At 35.1% G+C, this 25,942-nt stretch overlaps 1 protein-coding gene across 1 annotated transcript in view; it reads left to right on the top strand.

The window, feature by feature from the left end:
* The window catches only part of CNTLN (centlein, centrosomal protein), a 263,928-nt gene that overhangs the window by 201,994 nt on the left and 35,992 nt on the right, over window positions 1-25,942 (top strand). Inside the window, exons 20-23 of the mRNA XM_014542362.1 lie at window positions 15,506-15,694; window positions 19,181-19,288; window positions 23,339-23,436; window positions 25,047-25,173. Of these exons, the coding sequence (XP_014397848.1) occupies window positions 15,506-15,694; window positions 19,181-19,288; window positions 23,339-23,436; window positions 25,047-25,173 (522 nt within the window). The remainder of the gene's footprint in view (window positions 1-15,505; window positions 15,695-19,180; window positions 19,289-23,338; window positions 23,437-25,046; window positions 25,174-25,942) is intronic.

Below are 25,942 nucleotides of genomic sequence, written 5' to 3'. Positions count from 1 at the left end.
CATTAAGGAAGTGAAGGCATTGATGATATTGAAGGAGCTGACTAAAAAGTGGACAAACCAGCTAATAGATTAATAGTGTCATGAAAGTGCTGGAAGGTATGATTTTGATATGAAAGTTAGTAATGTAGTGGTATGGTGCTTTCAGTGAGAATGGGGTGTACCATCTCCTGTTTGTGGCAAATCCTACTAGACCCATAAAACTTACGTTACCTTTCTAGTTACATAGGTATTTAATTTTCTGAACCCTGATTTGCACAATGGCCCTATATGTTTTCTAAAAGAAGAGGATACTCGTTTTATCCCCCAAGGCTATTTCTCCCTCTTTATATAACTCCCATTGTTTTGTGTAACAAAAGGAGGCATGACAGTATTTCCAAAAGTTAGGGAAGGAATGCTTTACAAAATATGGCCTAGAGAACTCTTTCGAGAGTTTTCTTTTATTCTACCCCAATAGCTTGTATAGTATACATTTCTTGTAGGGTATTCAGTTTATATATATCAGATTCTCCAGGGCCATGGCTTTTGCCAGATGAAGCACTTTTGATTTTGAGGCTGATGAAACACAGTGCTATTATTGATCTGTGCATGGCATAGCCTGTCTCTCTCCTAGCAGAGTGTAGCAACATTTATCCAGGAATTTGTGAAATGTCACTTGGATCATGTTCACAAGGTAAACTGTGCAAAAACCAGGATCTGTGCTGAGAATCCAGGTGGAATTGGACGTGACTGTCTTATTCCTACATCTTCTAGATGAACCAAGTGATATTTATTAACAGAATATATGTGTCCTATATTAGACTTTGTAAGGAACTATTATTATCATTTAGAATACTCTGTGCTATACAGTCATACTTATACTCTGTTTTCAGATGCACTTGCAATCTTATCACAGAGAATATTAAGAAAATGTAACCTGAACAACTGTTTATAATGAGCAGTCTTATAAAATATTGCACAGTAGCGTTTTCCTATGTTCCTATGTAGTATATTCTTAGTAGTGTTTTCATTCTTTGCATCAATATACTTTCAGGTAAGTATGTCTCATTAAAAAGCAACATGCCTAGAAATGACAAATTATAACATTTTTCTCACTGTGGGATTATTATATTTAAATATGCATATATTGTAGAGTTTGGTTTGCAAATGGATAGATATATGTGTTTGTTTGCTACAATTCAGTTTAATGCATCTAACATATGTAAAGCACTGTAATAATGGGATGTGTAACCACAAATTAAATATGGTCCTTGTCTTATAAAAGGTACAAATAGGGGAGTTGGACATGAGTATCACAATATAAATAAATCGTGATATATGTAGCATGGTTGGAGTGTGTGAGTGTGTGGGGGGGTGCGCATGCATCTATGTGTGTATAATATATGTACATGTAGTAGATGGAATATACAGTCATTTATTGCTGTCATTATTTAGTAAAAATATCATTTGGCCTTACACTTAAAATTTGGTTGATTTTGAAAGTTGCATGTGTGGAGCAAAGCCATTAAAAGATGGAAAGCTTTAAAAGGCAAAAGTTGAGATGCAGTTTGTTGAGAATAGTCAGTAATCTGGTAGAGTTGTGGTTCTCAACCCTAACTGCATGCTACCTCACTTGCTTTAAAAAAAAAGTATGCCCATTGCCCTACCCTAGAGCAATTAAATCACTTTGCTAGTTTTTAAAATCTCTGAGGTGGTTCTGATGTCCAGTTAGGACTGAGACTCAAGTTTGAGAGAATAGAGATCAAAGTAAACAGATAAGAGACTGTTTAACTGTCAAGGCAGAAGATAAGTACCAAACAATAGTAATAGAAATAGAAAGATTTAAGTAAACAAACAAGATATTTTACAATGGCATAACAGAGTTTGGTGACCAATCACAAATCGGAAGTTTAAAAAATGTGAAATATTGAAGAAACCTGCCAGGATTCTAATTAAAGCAACTGGAAAGTAGATGATACAGTATATTTGTGAAAATATAATATACTAAATATTGTGTGGGGGAAACTCATATGAAAGCATACCAAGAAAGTTGGATAAAATATAGCAAATATCCTTATAAATGAACATTAGAACTTGCCAAAAAATGTAAATACCTAGGAGCTGAAATAAATGAAAACTTATCATTGTAACCAAGTGGTAATTTGTCACTGAAGTGAAGGTTACAAGTGAACAGTAGGATATTTGAGTGTAAAATTTAGAGATGTGAAAATGTGAAAAAAGGAATGTCTTAAAATTGCTATATGCTTTTTGCAAATATGTATTTTGAGAAAAGAAACGTAAAGGAATTATAAACATCAAAGGTATTCAGGATAATGATTATTTCTGGTGAGTCAGATGAGAACTATACATGGCCTTCAAATGTATTTGGTAACTCATTGTCTTTGCTGAGTGGTTGATTTATAGGCATTCATTATATTTTCCTTTATATATCTATTACATATTTGAAATATTTCCCCCCAAAAAAATGAAGAAAGAAACCTATTGTTGTAATTATCCCAGAGAAAGAATGCTGGAGGTGGAGCAAATCTTTGCAGCAAGTTAAGTTTGGGGTGGGGAGTATATGATATATGGGTAGAAGAGGAGTCAGAGAAGGAGAAGGTAGGAAAGTGCTGTAATACAGGAACAGGAAGGGAACATTTTTAACAAGAAAAAGAGAATAGCCCTAACCGGTTTGGCTCAGTGGATAGAGCATCGGCCTGTGGACTGAAGGGTCCCAGGTTCGATTCCGGTCAAGGGCATGTACCTTGGTTGCGGGCTCATCCCCAGTTGGGGGTGTGCAGGAGGCAGCTGATCGATGTTTCTCTCTCATCGATGTTTCTAACTCTCTTATCCCTCTCCCTTCCTCTCTGTAAAAAAAAAATCAATAAAATATATGAAAAAATAAAGAAAGAAAAAGAGAATAGTTGGTCAACAGTGTCAGATGCCATAGAGGAATCAAAAAGAAAATGACTGAGAAAAGATCGTTGGACTTCTCTCAGAACGCTTTATTAGCAGACCTCTCTTGATAGCAAGTAATAGAAACTGAACTCAAACTAACATAAGAAAAAGAAAGCTTACAAAAGTCAAATGATGAACTGGAGAGAATAGACCTGGGAAGAGTAGTGATAACCAGAACCAGACATTCTAATATCTTTGATGTTTCTCTTTATCTCACATATCTTCCTCTCGGACTAGCTTTCTTCATGGTTATGGATACTGGCCATGTGCTAATATCCTCATAGCCTAGACACCAGAGAAGAAAGGGATTTCTCTTTCTCATTTTTAGTCTTCCCTTAATTTAGATATACATATTTTCATCTACATGAATAATTGGCAGGAAATTTAGAAGTCATGCAGGATACAGGGCAGTTTCTGTGCTATACATGCAGTACATCTAGTGTTCCTGGCTCTCATCCATTTCAGTGTCAATCATTGTGGTACTCAGAAGTGCCCCCACTTATTTCCAAAATACATATATAGGCAATATGTATTCTTTGAGAATCTCTGATACAGGAGAAAAGCAGAGAAACAGGTTCCATTAATAAAAATAAAAAGAACTCCAGACTACTTTTTTCCTAAAGATCTATATGAATCACATAGTACAACTAGCTAGATTCAGATAGTTTACTGAGTGGCTACTCTGTTATGTCAAACCTTGAAAGATTGTGATAAACAGAAGATATTAATTTGAAATAGAAAATGAAGTGAGGGATAAAGGAAGAAGTTCCTATGTGAAATTTTTGTGTTATAAAAGGAACTTTTAAAAATGAAACATGAAAAATATCTTATAAATCTCTTATTTTTTAAAAGAATTTTTTACTCTATGCCATGAAAGGTAATTTTTTTAGTAATTTTCACATACTTTAGTTTTTAATGACAAGAATCCCATTTTTAAAGTGATATCAAAAACTTATTTTATAAGATTCAAACACTGCAAAAACTATTCTTTTAAAGAAATTTTCATTTTTTATTCTCTTGAAATGAACACAGGAAATAGAGACAAATATTATTGAGTTGTTTCCCTTGAGAATTTTAGTAGGGTATATTTATAAATTTAATCAAAATCATATGAAGATTTAGTAATACCGCTGTTAAATTTGTAATGAGTTGTAGGATTTTTAAAATCCCCCAACTGGGTTTCATCCAAGTAATTTGTTTGCAGAGCTTAGATGTATTACATCTGAGGAAAGACAGTTAACTATTGACCCTATCAGTAAAATATTTCAATTTCTAAATATTAACATGCTATTTATATTTAGAGCATACTTATCAATGTATGTCATTTTACTACTTTTAATATACTGGTATAAAGTTGGAGCTAGAAATTACAATCCTAAGCCTTTGGGTTTATTATCTCAAAAGTTGAATATTTTATATTAGCATGATATTACATTATCCTTATGAATTGATTCCAGTATAATTTAAATAAATTTAATGTTCACATACATGCTCTTTAGAGGCATATTTATTGAAAATTCTTTATCTTATAAAATATGAATTACAGAAATATATCATGGTCTCACATAAAATTTTAGAAGTCAAAAATTATTTTAGCCGGGACCGGTTTGGCTCAGTGGATGGAGCGTCGGCCTGCGGACTGGAGGGTCCCGGGTTCGATTCCGGTCAAAAAAATTATTTTAAAGAATACCAATATCTTTTGAAGTCTATATACGAATTAAGTATTATGACCAATTTTTAATTGTGTAGACTCTCACTTCCATTTAGTAATAATACTGTATGTGAGCATTAGTTTCCTCAGGCCAGTCCATAAAGACCTTTTTGTGCAATAAAATACAGTACAATAAGAAGCAGTATCATCCCAGGAGGATGGAAAAACAATCAAATAAAAGTATTGAAATCTGTTGCTTAGGAAAACCAAGTTTAATTAGAGGAGGATGAGACAGACTTCCTGAGACTTCTGCAGATATTCTATAGTTTGATAGTCTTTGTTCCTGATAACTCAATCATTCCCTATAACTTCACTTGAAATATTATGGCTGTTTTTTACTTAGATACAGAATTAACATCACACTGAAACACCAAGTAATATTTTTTGATGATTTGGCCAGTTTACTTACTTACTTACTTACTTACTTACTTAATTTATTTATTTATTTATTTTTCTTTTATCTTCATTGTTTGAGTATTTTAATTGGGGTGGAATTTTTCTTCTTGCTCCCACAAAACTAAAGTTACTGAGAAAAATATTGACAAAGGGATTGGGGAGAATAGAATTAAAAATGATATGTGTATACAATACATATGAGTAGTAGATATTTCTATATGATTAGCTGAGTATATAAAGTAGGGGAAGGAGAGTGAAAAAGAGGGCTTTAAAAAGACATTGCTCAGTTTATCCTTTGAGACATCAGATGTCACTGCTGTCCTCTTTCATTCCTATTGATGAAGGGACTCAGAATGGGAAAGCGTTGCAACTTGATAGTCATTAATTAGAATGCCGTATGTAGATCAAATGTCTAAGAGGGCAAAAATTGAACTGATACTATTACCATATAACATTGAGAAATTCTTATGCTAGTAATGATGATGAATTATTCTGAGTATACTTTTGGTTCTGAATGTCTGTATCTGTATATATATTTGGTATCTAAATTTTACAGAGACTTTTATTTTTGTTAACTAAAGTAGAGAATTTGAAATAACAAACCTGCAACTCAGCTCTTGTTGCTATGAATATATCATATGTTTTTTCATGAATACTTGAAAGACAGTTGTATTAGTTAATTTTTCAAACTTCGCATATATGTTTACTGATCCTTTTTTCATAGTTGTGTGGATAGACGTTTAAGTGATGTGGTTTAATTTCAGTTCAGTTAATATTCATTAATTTAGTTATTCAGATTATTTAGAAGCACACTATATTGCTAGTATCACAGATTAATACTTATTATAAATGCCTATAATGTCAAAACTATTAAAACAAATTAAAAAATACATTAAATGTTTTTTTTTGCTTCTTCGCATTTCAAATCTTTGGCTTGATTCTTGGGCTCCTCTGGTCTGCTATTGGGTGTAATATTCTTTATTTCAGACCGTGTATGCTTAATTTCTAGTTGTTTCTTTATCATAGCATCGAGGGTCTCATTAGTTTTCGTGAGTCTCTCCTCAAGTTTATTGGCAGCTTCTAGCACATTTTTGCAAGCCCTCAAAATTGCGTTTTTTAGCTCTATATCCTCCATTTCTGTCATGTTTTTTTGTCTCCGCATTTTTTATGCTTTCTTGGTGCACCCCCTAGTGGTCTTTGTGCGCAGTCTTGTTCTAGTTGAGCCTTGATTGTTGTAGTTAATACTAGAGGGATTTGACCACCAGGCCGACTGGCTGTGTGAATTAGCTGTGTCTCTAAAAAATACATCTTAAATGTTTTCAGTATCTGGTGTTGTTTTGAAAATTTAAAGTATTAGTAAACTTTAAAAAATAATTTGATCCTTGAAATAACAGTGATTTTCACTTTGAGAAATCCTATTCAAACATATTGACAAAATAATTATTTAATTGGGCATTACCTAGAACTTGCATGACAAAGTATAGGGGCATTGAATTAATTTTACTTCTTGTAAATGTTACTGAGAGTAGCACTTCTCTCTCTTATCCATATGCAGATATCCATATTTCTCTGACAGAATCTAATTTGAACACATCAAGACAGATTGGCATCTCCAGTACCATAAAAAAACTGCTTTGTTAATTGCTAACCATATTTAGTATGACCTTATAACAAAGTAGCACGATAAGTGTCAAGCTTTGTCTTTAATGTGCACACTGGAGCTGGGTTCATCTGTACTAGACAACTGCACTTCATGAATAGAGGTTTTTTTTCTTGATAGGCAATTAGCAGTAATTAGGAGATTCACCTCAATAAGATGTCAACATGAGATTGTTTTAAAAAGTTGAATGTCAGTGACTTATAAAGAAAGTTCTTCTGACACATAGGTATGGCATATGAAACATGAAATGTTAATTTAACTTTTCTGCTTATTATTCATGCGCAATATTATTTTGTCATTCAGACACTATACTGACAGAGTGTAAAGGGTGTTAAAATAGTGCTGCTAGAATAAAAAGAGGATTAATCTACCAATGGCCAATTAGCCAAAGGGTACTTAATGGTCTCTAAAGGCTACTGAAGTCTAACTACTAGCAAAAGCATTGGTAAAAAGTCCTCTATCTTACCTTCATTTGCTTGACATTTTGTGAAACATCTTGTAGGCTTTTAATAACTGCATTTGTCAGAAAATGGTTTATAAATGGGTGATGTAGTAACTCAGTATATTTTTCATAAGAAATTTTGTTATATAAATAACCTCATCTCTGCCTAAGATCTTTGTTCTTTTTCCTCTTTTTGGTTGGTGGTTTAAAATTTTAATTTCTTTTCTAGAAGATCTCAAGTATCATAACAAAGGAAAACTCATGTTTTAAGTATAATACACTTGTTACTAATTTGAAAGAGTTATTAATCTGAGCCATTTATTTTTGTAGATAAGTACTTGTATGGAAAATATTCTCCTAGCAACCTAGAAACCCATGTAATTTTCTTTGTATCTCATATAATGTTTTAATTAAGTGACTATGCTATTAGTCTTATATATGTACAATGCACAGAATTTTATTTCTTTTAGTTTTGTTCCTTAAAAAAAATAATTTCCCAATGAAAGAATATTGATTCTATTCACAGAGGGAGAAAGATCATTCAGATTATGGTGACTTTCTAGGAGATTCTTGCCCATAGGATTTACCTAGATATTGTTCAACCACAATTTTCTCTCAGTCTCTTTTGCTTTGATTCTGGTAACAAAATTATGATATTAAAAATTTTAAAATCACAATAATAAGATTTTTAAATTGCTGCTTCTAGCCGTAGCTGGTTTGACTCAATAGATAGAGCATTGGCCTGTGGACTAAAGGGTGTCCCAGGCTGATCCCCAGTAGGGGGTGTGCAGGAGGCAACCGATCAATGATTCTCTGTCATCATTGATGTTTCTGTCTTTCTTGTCCTCTTCCTTCCTCTATGAAATTAAAAAAATAAAATAAAATTGCTGCTTATATTCAAGTATGATCCAGAATAATCTTATTATGAGATATAAATGAATTTATTTATTTATTTGCCATGAAATACTTTCATTTAATATTCTCAGTCATATGCAGAATTCAAGATTAAAGATTTTGGTAAAAAATTGGAAACATTATTTCCAATTAATGATTGCTTTCCCTACTTTGACTGTCAAGGCCTTTGGGTTTCAAAAGGGGAAAGAAAAATAACAGACTCCAACATTCTTATAGATGGGAACTGACCCTCATTTTTTACTCTGGTTACTTATTGACCTTTTTCAACATTTGACATCTAACTTTTGCCCCAGCTTAGACTAGAAAGAATCCTTCTGCCACCAACGATTTTTTCTGTAGACTTCCCAGAAACCCAGCTCCTGTGACCCTGACATTCAGCCTCACACTTAGATGGATTTTTTAGAATTTCCATGTGTCTACTTTTCAGACCCCACTGTCCTAACTAAAAATGCTTTCCAAATTTTTAAATGGCTCATTACATTGTTTCTAATCCAGTGGTAAGAAAACATGGGGAGAAGAACAGTGACTTTCAAAGCTATAGTGTGGCCACTGTTCAGAAAAATGTTAGGTCAGAATCTGCCTCTTATTAGAAGTGAAGAGCTATACCACATCCTATTCCTTTCCCTTGGAACACTGCTCCTAAACTAGTTGAATACTCAAAAGCATTTTCATTACATGTGTCACAACTAGCAGCATGTCCTTGAATAGGCAGATATTGAGTGTTTTCTTCTTTGGAGACATCAAGATCTGAGAGTATCTAAAATCACACTGTGCAGTGTGATTAGGAAAATGGAACAATTTTTAATTTTTTAAGCCCTTTACTTTTCACAAAAGCCTTTTATTTCTTTTTACTTCTTTTCACTTGCACTGTAGAAGAAAATGTTTTTTCATGGGCCTTGTTTGACTTTTTCTGATAATTCATTCTTGAACATTAAAATGTTTACCAAGCCTGGAGAAGAGATCCTCGATCTCCTCAGGACTGCCCTCAGGTTACTGGTGATCCTTTCCCTTTGGAAAGCATAGGAGTGGTTGCTGTAGCTGTGGTCTTTAATGTTCTATCTAGCATGCATCGAGGAGACATTTGACAAAAGAAATCAAGAGGGATGCATGGAAGGAAACTGGCTATAACAAGCACTTACCAGACAAATGTTAAAGGCAGCAGCAGTTCCCTTAGTCTCTGTTTTATTTCTTTATATATTTCTAGGTTATAGACTGGTAGCTACCTAAAGGTAAGAATAACTTTAGTGTTTACCATTGAAAGCATAGAGTTAGTACCGTTCCTACTACATAGTATGTATAAAAAGAATGAATGGATAAGGCTGGTTGAAGGGGTATAGGGGGGAGAAATAGGAGACATCTGTAATACTGTCAACAATAAAAAAATAAAGGAAGTGGGTGGAAAATAAAAAAGAATGAATGATAGCTATTGAGCCAGTTTCTGAATCTAGATATTCTATATCAAAATCTTCCAGAAAATGTTAAGTTGGGGTCCAGAAAAAAATTATGAATGAACCACATAAGAGAAAAAGGGAGAGATGTCAAGGGAGGTTCACTTATCTACCTTGTTCATGGGATTCCATAATTACAGTTGAAAGCAGCAAAAGGAAGCTTCTGGCTATAGGAGTTTTGCTTGGCAATTAAACTACAAAGTGCAGATCTCATAGAGGCAATTTATTTCTAGCATAGAAAATGGAACAATTTTTAAAAAGCATTTGAAGAATCCCAGCCAGTATGGATCAGTGATTGAGTATTGACCTATGAACCAGGAGGTTTTTATAAAAATATATTTTATTGATTTTTTACAGAGAGGAAGGGAGAGGGATAGAGAGTTAGAAACATCGATGAGAGAGAAACATCGATCAGCTGCCTCCTGCACACTCCTTACTGGGGATGTGCCCACAACCAAGGTACATGCCCTTGACTGGAATTGAACCTGGGACCCTTGAGTCTGCAGGCTGACGCTCTATCCACTGAGCCAAACCGGTTAGGGCTGAACTAGGAGGTTTTAATGACCAGGTTCCATTCCTGGATAGGGCTCAATCCCCAGTGTGGTGCGTGCAGGGGGCAGCTGATGAGTGATTCTCTCTCATCATTGATGTTTCTCTCTCTCTCTCCCTCTCCCTTCCTCTATGAAATCAATAAAAATATTTTTTTAAAAAAAGCAATTGAAGAAATAAAATTAACACAAAATTATGGTTAAGGAATAGAAAACTAAATCAGAGTGAGGATATTATATATACAATATACTATGGTGTTTAGAATACTTGCTCAAGGTCGGGCAGGGTGACAAAAGGGAACAAGGAATAGGTTCAAGAAAAGGGTTGATTTTTTAAAAAAAAAATTGGGATTCACTTGTTTTCCATGCTACATAACAAATTACCACAAATTTATCAGCTTAGAAATAACATACACACTCATTACCTCACAGTTTCTGAGGGTCAGGAATCTGGCACAGCTTAGTGGATCCCTTGCTTAGAGTATTGCAAGGATGCAATCAGAGTGTCAGCCAGACTGCTTTCCTTCCTCGAGCTCAGGCTTTTCTTCCAAGCTCAAGTGTTTGTTGGAAAAATTCAGTTCCTCTGGTTGCAAGACTGAGGTCCCAATTTTTTTTTTTTAAATCCTCACCTTTTGGTGCACAGGACGATGCTTCAACCAACTAAGCCACCTGGCCAGGATGGTCCCTGTTTTCTTGATTGCTGCTGGTCAAGGATCATTATTAGCTCTCCAGGCCTCCCTTAGATCCTTGACTTATAGTCCCCTACAGTATTGCCAAGTTACTTCTTCAAGATCAATAGGAGAATCTCTCTGACCGGGGAGGGCCCCTGGCCTTCTTTTACAGGGCTCGCCTGATTAGTTTAGGACCAGCCAGGATAATCTTGCTTTTGAGGAAATTAAAGTCATATTAAGGGCCATAATTTACATCTACAGAATTCTATTTGTATATGACATAATTCAAATAATGTAATCATTGGAGCGATAGCCCATCATATCCATGGGTCCCACCCACATACGGGGGAGAAAATTGTACAAGAGCATAGATTATTGGGGATCATCTGAGAATTCTGTCAACCATCTTTGCCCTATTACAGAAGGAATCTTTTGCTTTGCCCATTACTGAAGAATGGATTCTCCAACATGTACTTGTTTCTTACAGTTGCTTAGAGAGTTCTTTCCTGTTCAGAGATTAATGCTTCTTCAATGTTATATTTAAATAAATAATAACTAATGTCTAGTTTTAAACTTTTATAGTGTTAAGTTCTATTTTATAACCTTTGGTTAGAATATTGAATACATGTAAATCAATACAAATCTCAGTACTTATTGAAGTCAACTTTTAAATTGGAATAGACTTAAAAGATTATGGAGGGATTGTACTGCCGACATATAGAGTAACACACATTTGCCTTCAATAAACTTGTAGTCCAGTAGTGATCTTAAATAAAGATCAAACAAATAACTTGTAACTTAAGACAAAGTAAGATTTCTGCCATGAGAAATGATAGGATTATCATCCTGTATAATAAGAGAGGAATATAGTAATTAGCCATTACACTCTGAGGCATAAAGACCAAGTGTGTCACGACCAGATCATGGATCCGTAGGAGGGTGGGCCACCGAGGTACAAGCGGGTTGTGGAGAGCTACAGGAGTGGGCAGGGCAGCAAGCTCTGAGGGCTGGAGGAGGGAGGGGGGCGGGGGGAACTACAGGAGGGCAGCAGCAACCAACTGGCTACAAGCGGGCAGCAGAGAGGTACATGAAGGGGCAGGGCAGCAAGCAAGCTGGAGGCAGAGAGCTTCAGGAGAGGGCAGGGCAACAAGGTATGAGGGGAAGGTGCGGGGCAGCAGGCAGAGAGCTACAGGAGCGCAGGGCAGTGGGCAGAGGCTACAGGAGGGCAGCAGCAACCTACTGGCCCACGGATTCGTGCTTAGGGCTACTAGTACATATATAAGAAAGCTTTTTGTTAATCCAGGTCCTTGGCCTTTAAAACATTCCTCATACTACATGGTTGCATTTACCACAAGATAATAATGCTAACAATAATGCTGTGTACTTAAAATTTACCCAGTGCTATCATTGATATTTAAGAAAACTCTGCCCTCAAAATTACCTTTGCTAGGTAAGCAGCAGCATCTCTGTTTTCCATGAGGACAGAAAGTGAAATGCCCGCTTGCCCACATCACTCAGCTGGTAAGCAGTAGACCCCAGAGTAGACCTCAGAGATGATGAGTCTTCCTTGTGTTTTCTTATCATTTATGGTTTTAATATAATATAACAAATATTTATTTTTAAATCTTTGATGGTAGATAGAAATGCAATAATATAGAAATAAGAAACATGCTCCTGATTTTAAAAATGACTACTAGTAATCTCAATTTATTGGTAGATTTTACTGCAAATCTCTTTCTAACAGGATTGCCACAGAAGTAGTCTCACATGCCAAACCAAGAGTATTGGTAAACAAAGAAGGTTTTATTTGTACTTCTTGTCTCATCTATAGTATTTCTCAAATAAGAAATAGACTGCTTAGACTAAGAGAAGTAACAGAGCCATAATTATCTGTCCAAAATTCTAAGGGATAATCAGAAGGTTCCAGATTGATGGCCTGTTTTCTCTATTTTGACAAGTGCTCTTATTTCAAGGCATAAATAACTAATATTAGAAATATATTTTAAATGGTGCAGATTTTAAATATTGTTTAAGCAAAACATGATTTACATTTTAATATATTCCAAGTTATTGGGTTTATTATCTCCAAATTTCAGTATTTCTTAATTTTTATATTGTTAAATTAAAATGAAAATCTACATATATGTGTCTTTTAGAGAAAACATTTATTGGCTTGGTTTCTCCTCAATGAAGGATATATTTACAGTGTCTGGATCTGCCACTGTGGAAGGAATAGACAGAAATCGAATGGCATACACATTTGACAAATGAAAGAAGCTGCTGGGACTGTTCATAGGAAGTAAAGAGCCTCATCAAAGTTTAGTTTTCTGAGTTGCCTGGGACCCACCTAGAATTGTAGCCATGAATTATGTCTCACCAAATTAAAATCTCAAAAGTCCAATTTAGATGCAGAGCATTTACTTCCAGGATTGCTAAGTGTTTCAATGCACGCTACTTAAGTAAAAGCTAATGATATGACATGGCTAATAAAAGTGTATTTTAATTTATATAGTGATAAACTAATGGATTATAAATACCCACTGAAATTAATTTTTGTCTTTTCAGCACCATCTGTGCTGCAAATAGGAAGACTTAAGTTTTTGAAACCATTCTTTTGGTTCTTACTATATAGAAAGCATTGTTTGTAGATACTATAGGGAATACACAGGTGAACAAAGTCACAGTCCTCTCGCATAGATTTATTGGAGCTCCAGATTGAGAAACAGGCACATTGCTATGGGAGCTAAGAAAATGGGGGAGCTGCTTTGTTGAGGAAAAAGAATAAAATATACAGGATTCTCATAAAGGAGGAAATAATAAGTTGCTCTTTAAGCATGAGAGTGAATTCAGCAGAAGGAAACTCCATGTGCAGAGTCCTTGATGGAGAAATGGCAGACATGTTTGGGGAATGGCAGGCAAGTTTGACTGCAGGTGCTGTCTGACTGAAACATGAACTGAAGGTAAATCTTAGAGAGCCTAATATAACCACAAACATCCCAGCTTTATTCTACATAGGTGCAGAACCTTGTAGGGTTTTTGAATAAAGGAATACAGGTCAGTGATGTTTTAGGAAATAAGTTGCAGGGAGGAGTGTTATTACAGTACTCCCAGTGGAGAGTCTTCATTAAAAAGTGGCAATAGGGGCAAGACCGGTTTGGCTCAGTGGATAGAGCATCGGCCTGCGGACTGAAAGGTCCCAGGTTCGATTCCGGTCAAGGGCATGTACCTGGGTTGCGGGCACATCCCCAGTGGGAGGTGTGCAGGAGGCAGCTGGTCGATGTTTCTCTCTCATCGATGTTTCTGACTCTCTATCTCTCTCCCTTCCTCTCTGTAAAAAATCAATAAAAATATATTTTAAGAAAATTTTAAAAAGTGGCAGCAGGGAATGAATATGAGAAACATCACATAACTTGTAGAACCTGACTATTGATTGGACATAAAAAATCAATAAATAGGGAGGGAGATAGATACAAGCTTGGATGGTAACCAGTAAGATTTTCAGTTTTAGGGAAATTATGAGTTTACTTTAAGATATTAATTATTAGGTACCTTTGTGAAAACTCATGAATGAATCTTTCCTGAGATTCCATAGAATCATACTTTTAGATCATAAGTTAAAATATAACCAAAGAAATTGTTTTTTTTAGCAAGTATACTTTTTTTCATGAAAACCTAGTATAATATCAAATATATCAAGCCCTAGTTTTAAATCAGTGATCTGATATACTCATATTTAACAGTATACACATGCATACATAGATAAATATGCAATTATAGATTTATTTGTATAGTTTCTAGAAGTTGTTTTTAAATATAGTGTTAATACTTGTTATTAAGTCTTATATTACTCTGCACGTTAGCTACATCTTTTGCTGTTTCTAATTAGAATTCTTAACAAAGACAGATTTCCCCCCCTCTGAGAGGTTTCAGTACCATTTTGTCTAATTGTTCCTTATGCTAAACTACCATATTACAAGCTTCTTTGGAATAATAAAATAGTAGTGCAGTTATCCTCTTCAGGAGCTCTGGGTTGCTATGCCTTTACAGCTTGGTGGCATTCTGCTGCCTACAGATTGGTGTGAGCAGGGATAACATTAAGACAGTTTCTTCTACACGGTTTCATAAAAACATTGCCAGTATGTCATTTAGTAAAATGTTTATGTAATTAAAAATTCAGATGTAAGGAGTTTAGTGCAGTCTACCTCAACATTACAAAAAGGACTTGTCAACTATCAATCAAGTTCATAAGAGTGAGCAAATTTGTTTATATGCTATTTATTTGATCTAAATCTCTAATAAGCCTCTTCTGCTAATTGGACTTAACATTTATGTTGCTAAATGAGAAGCATTTTGGCTGCTATATAGAATGGTAAGACCTACCCAATGGAATAAACAACTAACATCTGTTATCTCGTCCTGCTCCAGCTTGGCTTTTACCAGTTAAGTACATCAGCCCTGAAGTCAAGGTTATCACATATGTGAATCTCTGGCTCACCCATGTATATGTGAAGGCATAGAAATAGCACATCATGAGTGAGGACCAGCCAGCCAAAAGCTATTGAGTACAGCTGGTCCATTTTTGTTTTAACCTTTACAAGCCCTACAACCTTAAGAAAAAAAACTCATAGAGGTTATAATTTTATAATAGCTATTTTATAATTAATTTTATTTCTTTTCCTTAGCATTTTTCTGCTTGTAGGATTTTATGCTGGTAAGTGTTATATCAAATATAATTACTTTTATAATACATTTACTTTTATTTTCTTTTAAAAAAAAAAAGAAGCTAAATTTGGATTTGGCTGATCTTCGGAAAGAAAAAGAAGACTTATTAAAGAAATTGGAGTCCTCATCTGAAATCACAAGTTTGGGAGAAGTTTCCCAGGTAACAATTCCACGGATACAAGTTACATCACTTGGTCCTTCAAGAAGCATGGATTTGGAAATGAAGCAATTACAGTGCAAACTAAAGGTGACTATAATTTTTATTAAAGATGAAACACTCATTTACTGACTCTTAAAGACACTTTTATTCTAATTTAATTCTAGTAACAATGGTAAATTATGGTATAAATAATCAAAAAATTATTAAAACTGACCTCATCTTTCTAGTTTAACCAGGTAGATTCTTATCTAGTAATTCATAATACTATTCTCTGAAAAAAATGACAACACACCATGATATCATCCTAACTTGAGAGATGATGAAAACTGAACATTATCATTCTATTCCATTGCTCAACTCTCTGCCCTCCATTCCTCCCTCTACTGAACAGAATTCCTTTCAAATAGTAATTATCAACATAAGTAGAATGCTTCCCTTTACACACTCGCTATTATTTTAATTTGGTTGTTGTTGGTTGCAGATGAGGTAGCTGGAGGCAAGTGAGGGGAGGGAGAAGTACAGAGCAAAGGTGGGTGGGTTTAATAGATTTCAGTAAGTTAAACCTGAGAGTAAGAATAAAAAGCAGTGTTTCTTTTGTTTATAAAAAATAGTAGTTAAGTCCAGGTGAAACTGTCAACAACTTAAAAATAAGGCTAACCTTAATTTAAATAGAATTATCTTGCTGTTTAAAAAAACTCATTTATTCCTCACATATTTTCTTCAGTGGGGATTTCTAGCTGGAAGCTAAAGGGACAATGTATATGGTACCATTACTATAATGAGAAACAATGGAAATAAAATTCTGGTTTGAAATGCAGAGTCTGTTAGGAGTAGAATAATTGTGACTGTTAAGAGAGTATTAAAATACTGAATTGTCAAATATCTCAGTTGTTTTCAATTAAAATATGTGTGCACTTGCCAATAATATCTTCAAATGAGCAATTACTAATAAGATAAAATATGATTGAGTTTAAAGTAAATGAATGTATCATTGCTTGAAAATATTTTGCTTTTTAAATAATCAGATATACACACTGGAATTAATTTAGATGCTTTTAAATACCATATTCTTTAGCCAGTGTTTCTGTACAGAACTTGCCTCAACCACTACATTTTATAAGTTTAAATACCTGACATAATAGAAATGTGAGGAAAATAGTTTTAGGCTTTGGTGCATGTATCTTTTCTTAAAATGTGTTTCTGTGTCTGAAAAAGTGGAATAAAATATATAAATAGAGCATTCCAGTGTTTAGGTTTCTATATAGAGGATAAAATCATTGAGATATTTATTTATTTTATTTTATTTTATTTTGGTCAGTCCTTATTTGAGGATATTTTTCCATTGATTTTTAGGGAGAGTAGAAGAGAGAGGGAAAGACAGAGAAACATCGATGTGAGAGAAGCACATCGATTGGTTGCTTCCTGCACAAGCCCCAACAGGGTCCAGGCTGGGGAGGAGCCTGCAACCCTGGTACGTGCTCTTGACCGGAATCAAACCCGGGACCATTTGGTCTGCAGGCCGATGCTCTATACACTGAGCCAAACCAGCTAGGGTAAAAATTTTTTTTATCTTATCTATTACAGATCTTTAATTCATAGTTTTGTGATTCTTTTTATATGTAAGTCTGCGTTTTCCTTACATAACTTCAGTTTTCACCAAAATAAAATAGAATGTTAAATCTAGTAATGTCTAATCTGATTTCTAAAAAATTTTAAATTGTTAATAGGTTTCAGTTTATTTATATTTTATTTATTTAATTTTACTTCCTACTAATGGTCTAACCCAGTGGTCGTCAAACTGCGGCTCAGCAAACTGCGAATCGTGAGCCACATGCGGCTCTTTGGCCCCTTGAGTGTGGTTTTTCCACTAAATACTGACTTCTGCGCATGGGCCACAAAGTTTCAATTGCACTGTACGTGCACGCCCACACCTGGTATTTTGTGGAAGAGCCACACTCAAGGGGCCAAAGAGCCGCATGTGGCTCGCGAGCCGCAGTTTGCCAACCACTGGTATAACGTAATCTATAATAATAAAAGCATAATATGCAAATCGACCAAATGGCTGAACAGCAGGACGACCATGCTATGACGCCCACTGGCGCCAGGCCAACCAAGGCGGGTGCGATGCAATTGGTCGGGGGCCCGGCCATCGCCCCATGATAGCCCTGTAGAGGGAAGCCTAGGCCACCGGCCAGAGGGGCGATCGATCAATCGGGGGACTCCACGATCGCCCCATAGAGAGAAGTCCAGGCCACTGGCTGGTGGGGCAGTCAATTGGGGGGCTCCACAATTGCCTCAAAGAGGGAAGTTCAGGCTACCGGCAGGTGGGCGGGGCCTCCTTCTGCCTAGGCGATCCATCATGGAGCTCCGGCTGAGTGGGCAGGGCCTACCTCTTTGGGGTGATCTATCATGGGGCTTCCAGACTGTGAGAGGGTGCAGGCCAGCCTGAGGGACCCCCCCCCACCCCTAGTGCATGAATTTCATGCACCAGGCCTCTAGTTTTGGTAATAATAGGCCCATATGAAAATCTGTGTTATTTGCATTATAGTCTCTCATGATGTAAGTTTTTACCCACCTATAAATTTATCTCTCACTTTGGAGCAGTAGTTCTCAACCTGTGGGTCACGAACAATGAAAATACATCCTGCATATCAGATATTTACATTATGATTCATAACAGTAGCAAAATTACAGTTATGAAGTAGCAACGAAAATAATTTTATGGTTGGGGGTCACCACAACATGAGGAACTGTATTAAAGGGTCACGGCATTAGGAAGGTTGAGAACCACTGCTTTGGAGGAATGTGTGAGTCACAAGGGTGACACTGATGAGAATGCCTAAAGCAGTAGATCATGCTTGATGTAAGTTTGAATTGACATTGTCCATAACTACCCTGGAGTCCCAGAACACTAATCAGGCTGCATAGGGACAAAAAGGATAAATCTTTACTTTTGTCTTGTTTCATGTTTCAATCTGGAAATATTCTACAAGACCAGTTTCCTCTAAGTACATAATACTTTCTGATACTACAAATTTTTGTTTCAATATTGTATTAGTTTGCTATGGCTGCTATAACAAAATACCACAGACTAGGTGGCTTAAATAATAGAAATTTATTTTCTCATAGTCTAGAAGTTCAAGATCAAGGTATAAACAGGTTTGGTTTCTTCTGAGGCCTTTATTCTTTGTTTGTATGGCCATTTTTTTGCTGCGTTCTCATGTGGTTGTATCTCAGTGTGTGTGGTCTGTGTCCTCTTATAAGGACACCAGTCATATTGGTATAAGGCCCACCCATATGACCTCATTTTACCTTAATTACCTCTTTAAAGACCCTATCCAAGTACATTAACATTCTCAGGTACTAGGGGTTAGGACTTCAACATATGAACTTTGTTCAGCCCATAATAGGTATCAAATTGCTAACAAAATTTTCCAAGAAATAACTTATTTTCTAGCTGATGTTTTTATGCTTAATTAAGAAAAACTGGCTAGATTTGAATCTCTTAAAGGTCTATATACATCTTTTTTATTTTATCCAATTCATTTTAGGCTTTTCTATGCAAATTCTTAGGTGTACTTCTTAGATATATGTGGTTCATTTAGTAATTGGAATGCTCATGTGCATTTTAGTTTACCCATATTAGACATGTTTCTCCAAGGTACCCAACTTCATATCGAGGTAATAAAATATTTAGAGACCTATAAATTCCTTCTGATTATAGTAGTTATATTTAGTTTATTTTGAAGTTCTTTATGCAGTCTGGTTTGAATGGTACTCCAATTTATATCTGTGATTCTTTGACTTCCTAATTGTTGAAAACATTCCTTTTTGTACATGCTAAGCCATCTTCTAGTTTCCCAGTAAGTTAATAATGAAGAATAGTTTTTTTCAACTATTACTCATTATATATAATTTATTTCCAGGCTAGGTCTAAGTCCTTTACAAATATCAACTCATTTAGTTCTCATTTCAACCCTATATGAAAAGTTTTATTAATATTTCTATTTTACAATTGAAAAAAACAACTGAGACAGAGAGAATAAGTCACTTGTCCAAGGCATACAGCTACTAAGTGATAAGGCTGAGATTCAAACTCAAGCTGTCTAGCTCCAGAGTCCATGCTCTTTCTTACTCATTCACTATGAAAATATAAAAATATATATTTAACAAACTTAGATAGGAAAGCTCTAACCAGGATGGGTTCTCACCTCTGAGACATTTTTGAAGTATATTCTGGTATTTCACTCCAGATTTTAAGTCATGCTGCAGATAAGTGTAAAATAGTAGGAACTGGAAAAGGGTCAGAGGACCTGGGTTTTGATCACTCTTTGTCCATTAACTTCTTGTAGGACCTGACTGAGGAAATTATTTAACTTCTCCAGAGGTTTAAAGCAGGGATACCTTTCTATCTGCTTAGTAAGGACTTTTGAGGATCAAATAGAGTACCTGTGAGATTTAAAGATCTTGGCAAAAGTACATATCAAGCTGGCATTCTTTCATTTGTTATAATTCAGAAATCCCTCAATTTTCCAGAAGTCAAAGGTACAGCAAGTGAGCCACCTAAAATAGCAGCCTTAAGTTTAAAAACAGAATAGAGTAAAAAAGCTATCTTAAAATCCACTTAATTTATTCCACTGAAGATATTGTCAGGCTTCATTTACTGCCTCTTGCCTTTTATTTTACATGCAGCTCTAATAAGTTTATTTGTCTAACTTCTCAACACAGAAACACCTCAGAAGAAGCAATCTAGAGGTATGCATATTAAAGGGCTGGATAATTATTTTTAGTCAGGAATATTGACAGAAGCAAGAGATTATGACAGAGAGAAAAAGGAAATATAAATAAATTAAGGGAAAAATACAAAATTTAAAAAAGCAGCAGCCTGGTACCATTTAGAGTAGGGATAAGTAGTCCTTTATGTCATCGTAATAGTTTTTAAAGGCAACACTACATAATGATTTAGTGATAATATAATAGATATAGTAATATGACATAATTCATATAATGATATTTATAATATAATATTACTATAATAAAGTATTACTTTTAGTTTAATGTAATAATAGATATACATATTTCTAAATGAATAAGCAGTCATTCCAAAGAGAATTTAAGATTAATAATTAAAGCAAAAGCTTCAATTATCTGGTAAATTCACTAGTGTGGAACATCTATCAGTGCTAGAAATAAAACACTATTCATCACTGTAAACATGTGAAATATGGACATTTATATTGCATTACACAAATATTTAATTAAAACTTCTAATATTCAGCACAATTGCCATGTTGAGGTAGCCTTGGGTTTTTAAGAAAATTAATATATTTAATATAATAATTAAAACAATAGCAATTTATTATTTCTTGTGATCCAGGGGGTTGGCTGGAAAATTATTTCAAGTTTTTTATTTACATATAGTATACCAGTAAGATAGTTAAAGTCTGTCTAATGAATTTGACTCATATTTACATTATGTTTTTAATGGTTTCATCTTGTCAGACTTACATGTTTTTTAGCATGAGTCAGTCAAATCTGGTAATAATTCTAATAGAAAAAATTGATTATAGTTACTAAAAAGATTAATGAAATTACTACTCCAAATATTTTTAAAGCTCTCATATTTATATTATTTTAATACTTTTGAATTTAGGAAATGACTTAATGTATGTCAACACTGTCTTGTAAGTGGAAAAAAAATATCAAGTGATGTCTCAGATTACATGCTTACTTGGAATTTGACTCAAAATATAAAGTTAGGGGTCTTAACACTCTAGTTGCTACCTCTGGCTCCTAGGCTATGCAGACAACAAATACACCAAAGCTGTTCTACATTGAAAAACTAATAATTATGTATAAACTAGAGGCCTGGTGCATGAAATTTGTGCAGCGGGGGGAGGGGGGATGTCCCTCAGCCCGGCCTGCACCCTCTCCAATCTGAGACCTATTGGGGGATGTCCAACTGCCGGTTTAGGCCTGATCCCGATCCCTGTGTGCACAGCCATCCTGTGGCAGCCATCTTGTGGTGGCTATCTTGTGAAGATGTTGCGCATGGCGTGAGGACCACCTAGGCTTTTATTAGTATAGATACATTAATAATAAGTCATATTATTAATATGTTCAGGTAAAGAAGTATTTAGTATTCATAAGATTCTTTATCAATTATCTATTACTATCTAAAAAATAATACTAACATGTCAAAGCTTAAAACAACAGCAATTTATTATTTCTTATAATATTCTGGGTTCCCTAATATGCCCGCATTCTTTCTAAATAAGGATTTACCAGGCTTGGGAGTTCCTCACTTATGAGCCTGACAATTGGTCAGTTAATTATAAGCTGGGATAACTCAGTACTCCTCCAAATGGCCTTTCCTATATGATTTCACTCATCCTATCTAATAAAGAGGTAATATGCAAATTGACCATCACTCCAAAACACAATATGGCTGCCCCCGTGTGGTCAAAGATGGCCATCACAAGATGGCCAGCAGGGGAGGGCAGTTGGGGGCGACCAGGCTGGCAGGGGAGGGCAGTTAGGGGTGACCAGGCCAGCAGGGGAGGGCAGTTGGGGGCAACCAGGGCTGCAGGGGAGGGTAGTTGGGGGGCAGCCAGGCCAACAGGGGAGGGTAGTTGGGGGTGACCGGGGCTGCAGGGGAGGATAGTTAGGGGCAACCAGGCCAAAAGGGGAAGGCAGTTAGGGGTGACCAGGCTGGTAAGGGAGTGGTTAGGGAGTGATCAGGCTGGCAGGCAGGCAAACAGTTGGGAGCCAGCAGTCCTGGATTCTGAGAGGGATCCCAGATTAGAGAGGGTGCAGGCTGGGCTGAGGGACACACACCCCACCCGACCCCCCCATGTACGAATTCATGCACCGGGCCTCTAGTGTGGGATATAAAACTGAAACTTGTGAACATAAAACAGCAGTGTAGTGGTTGCCAGAGAGAAGAGGGTAGGGGAAGAAATGGGTTCTAATATATGGTGACAGAAGACTTAACTTTGGGTGGTGGGCACATGGTACAATATACAGATCTTGTAACATAGAAACCCACACCTGGAACTTATATGTTCATGTTGACCAATGTCACCTCAATAAATTTAATTAAAAAATAATAAAAATAATAAAATTTAATCAATTTTTATAAATGGCCTTTCCTCCGTATTTTTTGGAAGGTGATTCCAGGGCAGCATTCCAAGAGGGCACAGGTACATGCTACAAGGATTTAGGCCCAGGACTGATATTTCTACAGTTTCATTTCTGCCACATTCTTTTGGTCAAAGCAAATCACAGGCCAGCCCAGATTCAAAGGGTTGAGAGATAGATTCCACCTCTCAGTGGGAAGAGCAGCAAAGCATCTGTGACCATATTGAGGCTGTTACAAGTTACTAGTAAAATCCAGCATTAGTTTTAAGTTATCTCATTAAACCATTAGAGTACTTAATCACACATTTACATTTTACAAAGACAATCCATATCTCCCATAAATGTATTTTGGGAATGTACTCTTTGCAGTTGTTTCATGATGTGTACCTCTATGGTTTGGGCATGTCGTCTAAAAACTTTAGTATACTATAGTATTTTTATTATAAAATTAAGCATTTTAAATATTTAAATGTTCATTTTAATTTATAACTATAATTGAAAATTGCTCTTCATGAGAATGGCATTTATTTTTATGCTGCTTTAGAACAAGATTGAAAGGTGTATTTAAATTTGTTTGTATTTTAAATCTAGAATGCAACTAATGAACTCACTAAGCAATCATCAAGCATGAAGTCTCTGAAATTTGAACTCCTAGCAAAAGAAGAACACATAAAGGAAATGCATGAAAAGTATGTTTTTCATATTTGTATCTATTGTATTTGGTGCCACCTAGTGGCAGTTAACTCTATTAAATGCAATCCAAGAAACAATAGTGACATGTCAAAAATTGTTTTCCTTTTTTAGTTCATGTTTAAGCCTACTTAAAATGAAAATGTAAGGAATATTACATATAGTGTGGTTGATGGCAATATGGTTACTATTTTTTAATTAGAGTAAGAATATCTAAAGTTAGGTTTTCCTTCTTAGAGTAAACATTTAGTTTGGAATAAATATCAATTAAAGGCCTAAAGACTGTGAACAAAAAACTTTAGAATGTGCTGATTATTCAACCAAAGATATAGGTGTAGATTGATCCTCATATTGGATATAATGCCTAAACTTACAAAACTAAGTTGGGAAAAAAGGTAAAGCTTTGTTTGTGTTTAAAATTACTGGAGGATTATGAAAGTTTGTATTTTCCGTGTTTATTAACAAAGGTTTAAAATGTTCTATCTCATGCCCTAGCCGGTTTGGCTCAGTGGATGGAGTGTCGGCCTGTGGACCAAAGGGTCCCGGGTTTGATTCTGGTCAGGGGCACATACCTTGGTTGCAGGCTCCTCCCCGGCCCGGGCCCTGGTCAGGGCTCGTGCAGGAGGCAACCAGTTGATGTGTCTCTCTCACATCAAGGTTTCTCTCTGTCTGTCCCTCTCTCTTCCACTCTCTCTAAAAATCAATGGAAAAATGCCCTAGCCGGTTTGGCTCAGTGGATAGAGTGTCGGCCTGCAAACTGAAGAGTTCCAGGTTCGATTCCGATCAAGGGCATGTACCTTAGTTGCTGGCACATCCCCCGTAGTGGGGGTGTGCAGGAGGCAGCTGATTGATGTTTCTCTCTTATCAATGTTTCTGGCTCTCTGTCCCTCTCCCTTCCTCTCTGTAAAAAATCAATAAAATATTTAAAAATAAAATAAAATGTTCTATCTCAAAATGATTTTATTTCTATATCTTTTATAGATATACTAGAGCTTAGAAGTGATAACCTCTTTAGGTAGGATTCCAATCTGTCATTAATAATTTAATACATATATTTTACATGCATACATGTATAATCTACATAATATGTGAGGATCGCTTAAAAGTGATATCAGTAGATAAAACTATTAGACACAAAAGGTTGGTTAATTTTTAAACAGACTATCTTGAAATTTATCTATTAAGAAACAGTTTTGCTTATTTAACAGTTATAAAATTTAATATTTTTTTATTATAGTATAGAATTACTTCTTATCAGTGTTATGCTTTTGGATGATCTCTGAATATCGCTTTGACTTTTTTTACCAATGAAACAGTGTAATTTAAATATAACAATTTTGACTTTTCATAAATTTTATTTATCTTTCTCAGTCACTTTTTTAATGTATGTGCAATATTATCTTTAACAAGTGACAACTGGATTATAGATTTTACAAATACTCATTAATAGAGCAATATTTATTACTTTCAATTATTTTATTAATTTGCAATTTCATTGATATCAAACAGTATTTAACAATTAACAGTAGATGTAACATTGGATAAGGTATTATCACTGTTAAAGTATTTTTTATCACTTTTGATAAAATGCCCTTTTTTTCCTTTTAAGGTTGTCTCGAATGGAAAGGGATATAACCATGAAAAGACATTTGATAGAGGACTTGAAATTTCGACAGAAAGTAAATTTGGAAAGTAATGAGAGCATTAATGAAATGTTAGAAAATCTTGAAAAAAAGGTATGAACTTCTATATGTTCCCTGAAACTAAAAAAATCATTACCCATTGTATTTACCTGCTTAACTCAAATATTCACTCTTAATAAAATTTATAGGAAATATCCATAGAATATATGGGTACTATTACATAATTTCATTATTTGTTCTGTAAGTACACTATTTGTTTTAAAATTCATAACTCTAAAATCTCATATATAATATAACACGATATTTTTATATGAGAACATAATCAAGTTTAATTTATAAAGGTTTGAATATTTCTAGGATACATAATTACATTTTTTTCAGCATTTTGTTTTATTTAAACTATAATTTTTAATTATAAAACCAAGCATATATTTTTAAATGAAAAAAAGTGGTAACCAAAATCTATCAAAGTTTTTTTAAAGTATATTACCACAATTTTTAAAAATATACTTTTCTGCCCGGCTGGCCTGGCTCAGTGGTTGAGCTTTGACCTGTGAACCAGGAGATAATGGTTCAATTCCCAGTCAGGGCACATGCCTAGGTTGCAGGCTTGATCCCCAGTGTGGGGTGTGCAGGAGGCAGCTGGTCAGTAATTCTCTCTCACTGATGTTTCTCTCTCTCTCTCCCTCACCCTTCCTCTGTGAAATCAATAAATATATATTAACACACAGACGCACATGCACATGCACGCTGAGTGTTCAGATTATTATGACCACCTGATGTTTGTAGGCAAATTAGCTATAATTTCATGCTGAAGTTGCTAGAGGGCCAGACCATTATAAATAGGGAAGAAGGTTGTTTA

Source organism: Myotis brandtii, unplaced genomic scaffold, assembly GCF_000412655.1.
Source record: "Myotis brandtii unplaced genomic scaffold, ASM41265v1 scaffold30, whole genome shotgun sequence".
Lineage (NCBI taxonomy): Eukaryota > Metazoa > Chordata > Mammalia > Chiroptera > Vespertilionidae > Myotis > Myotis brandtii.
Note: the sequence above shows the minus strand (reverse complement) of the source record. Positions and strands in the feature narration are given on the sequence as shown.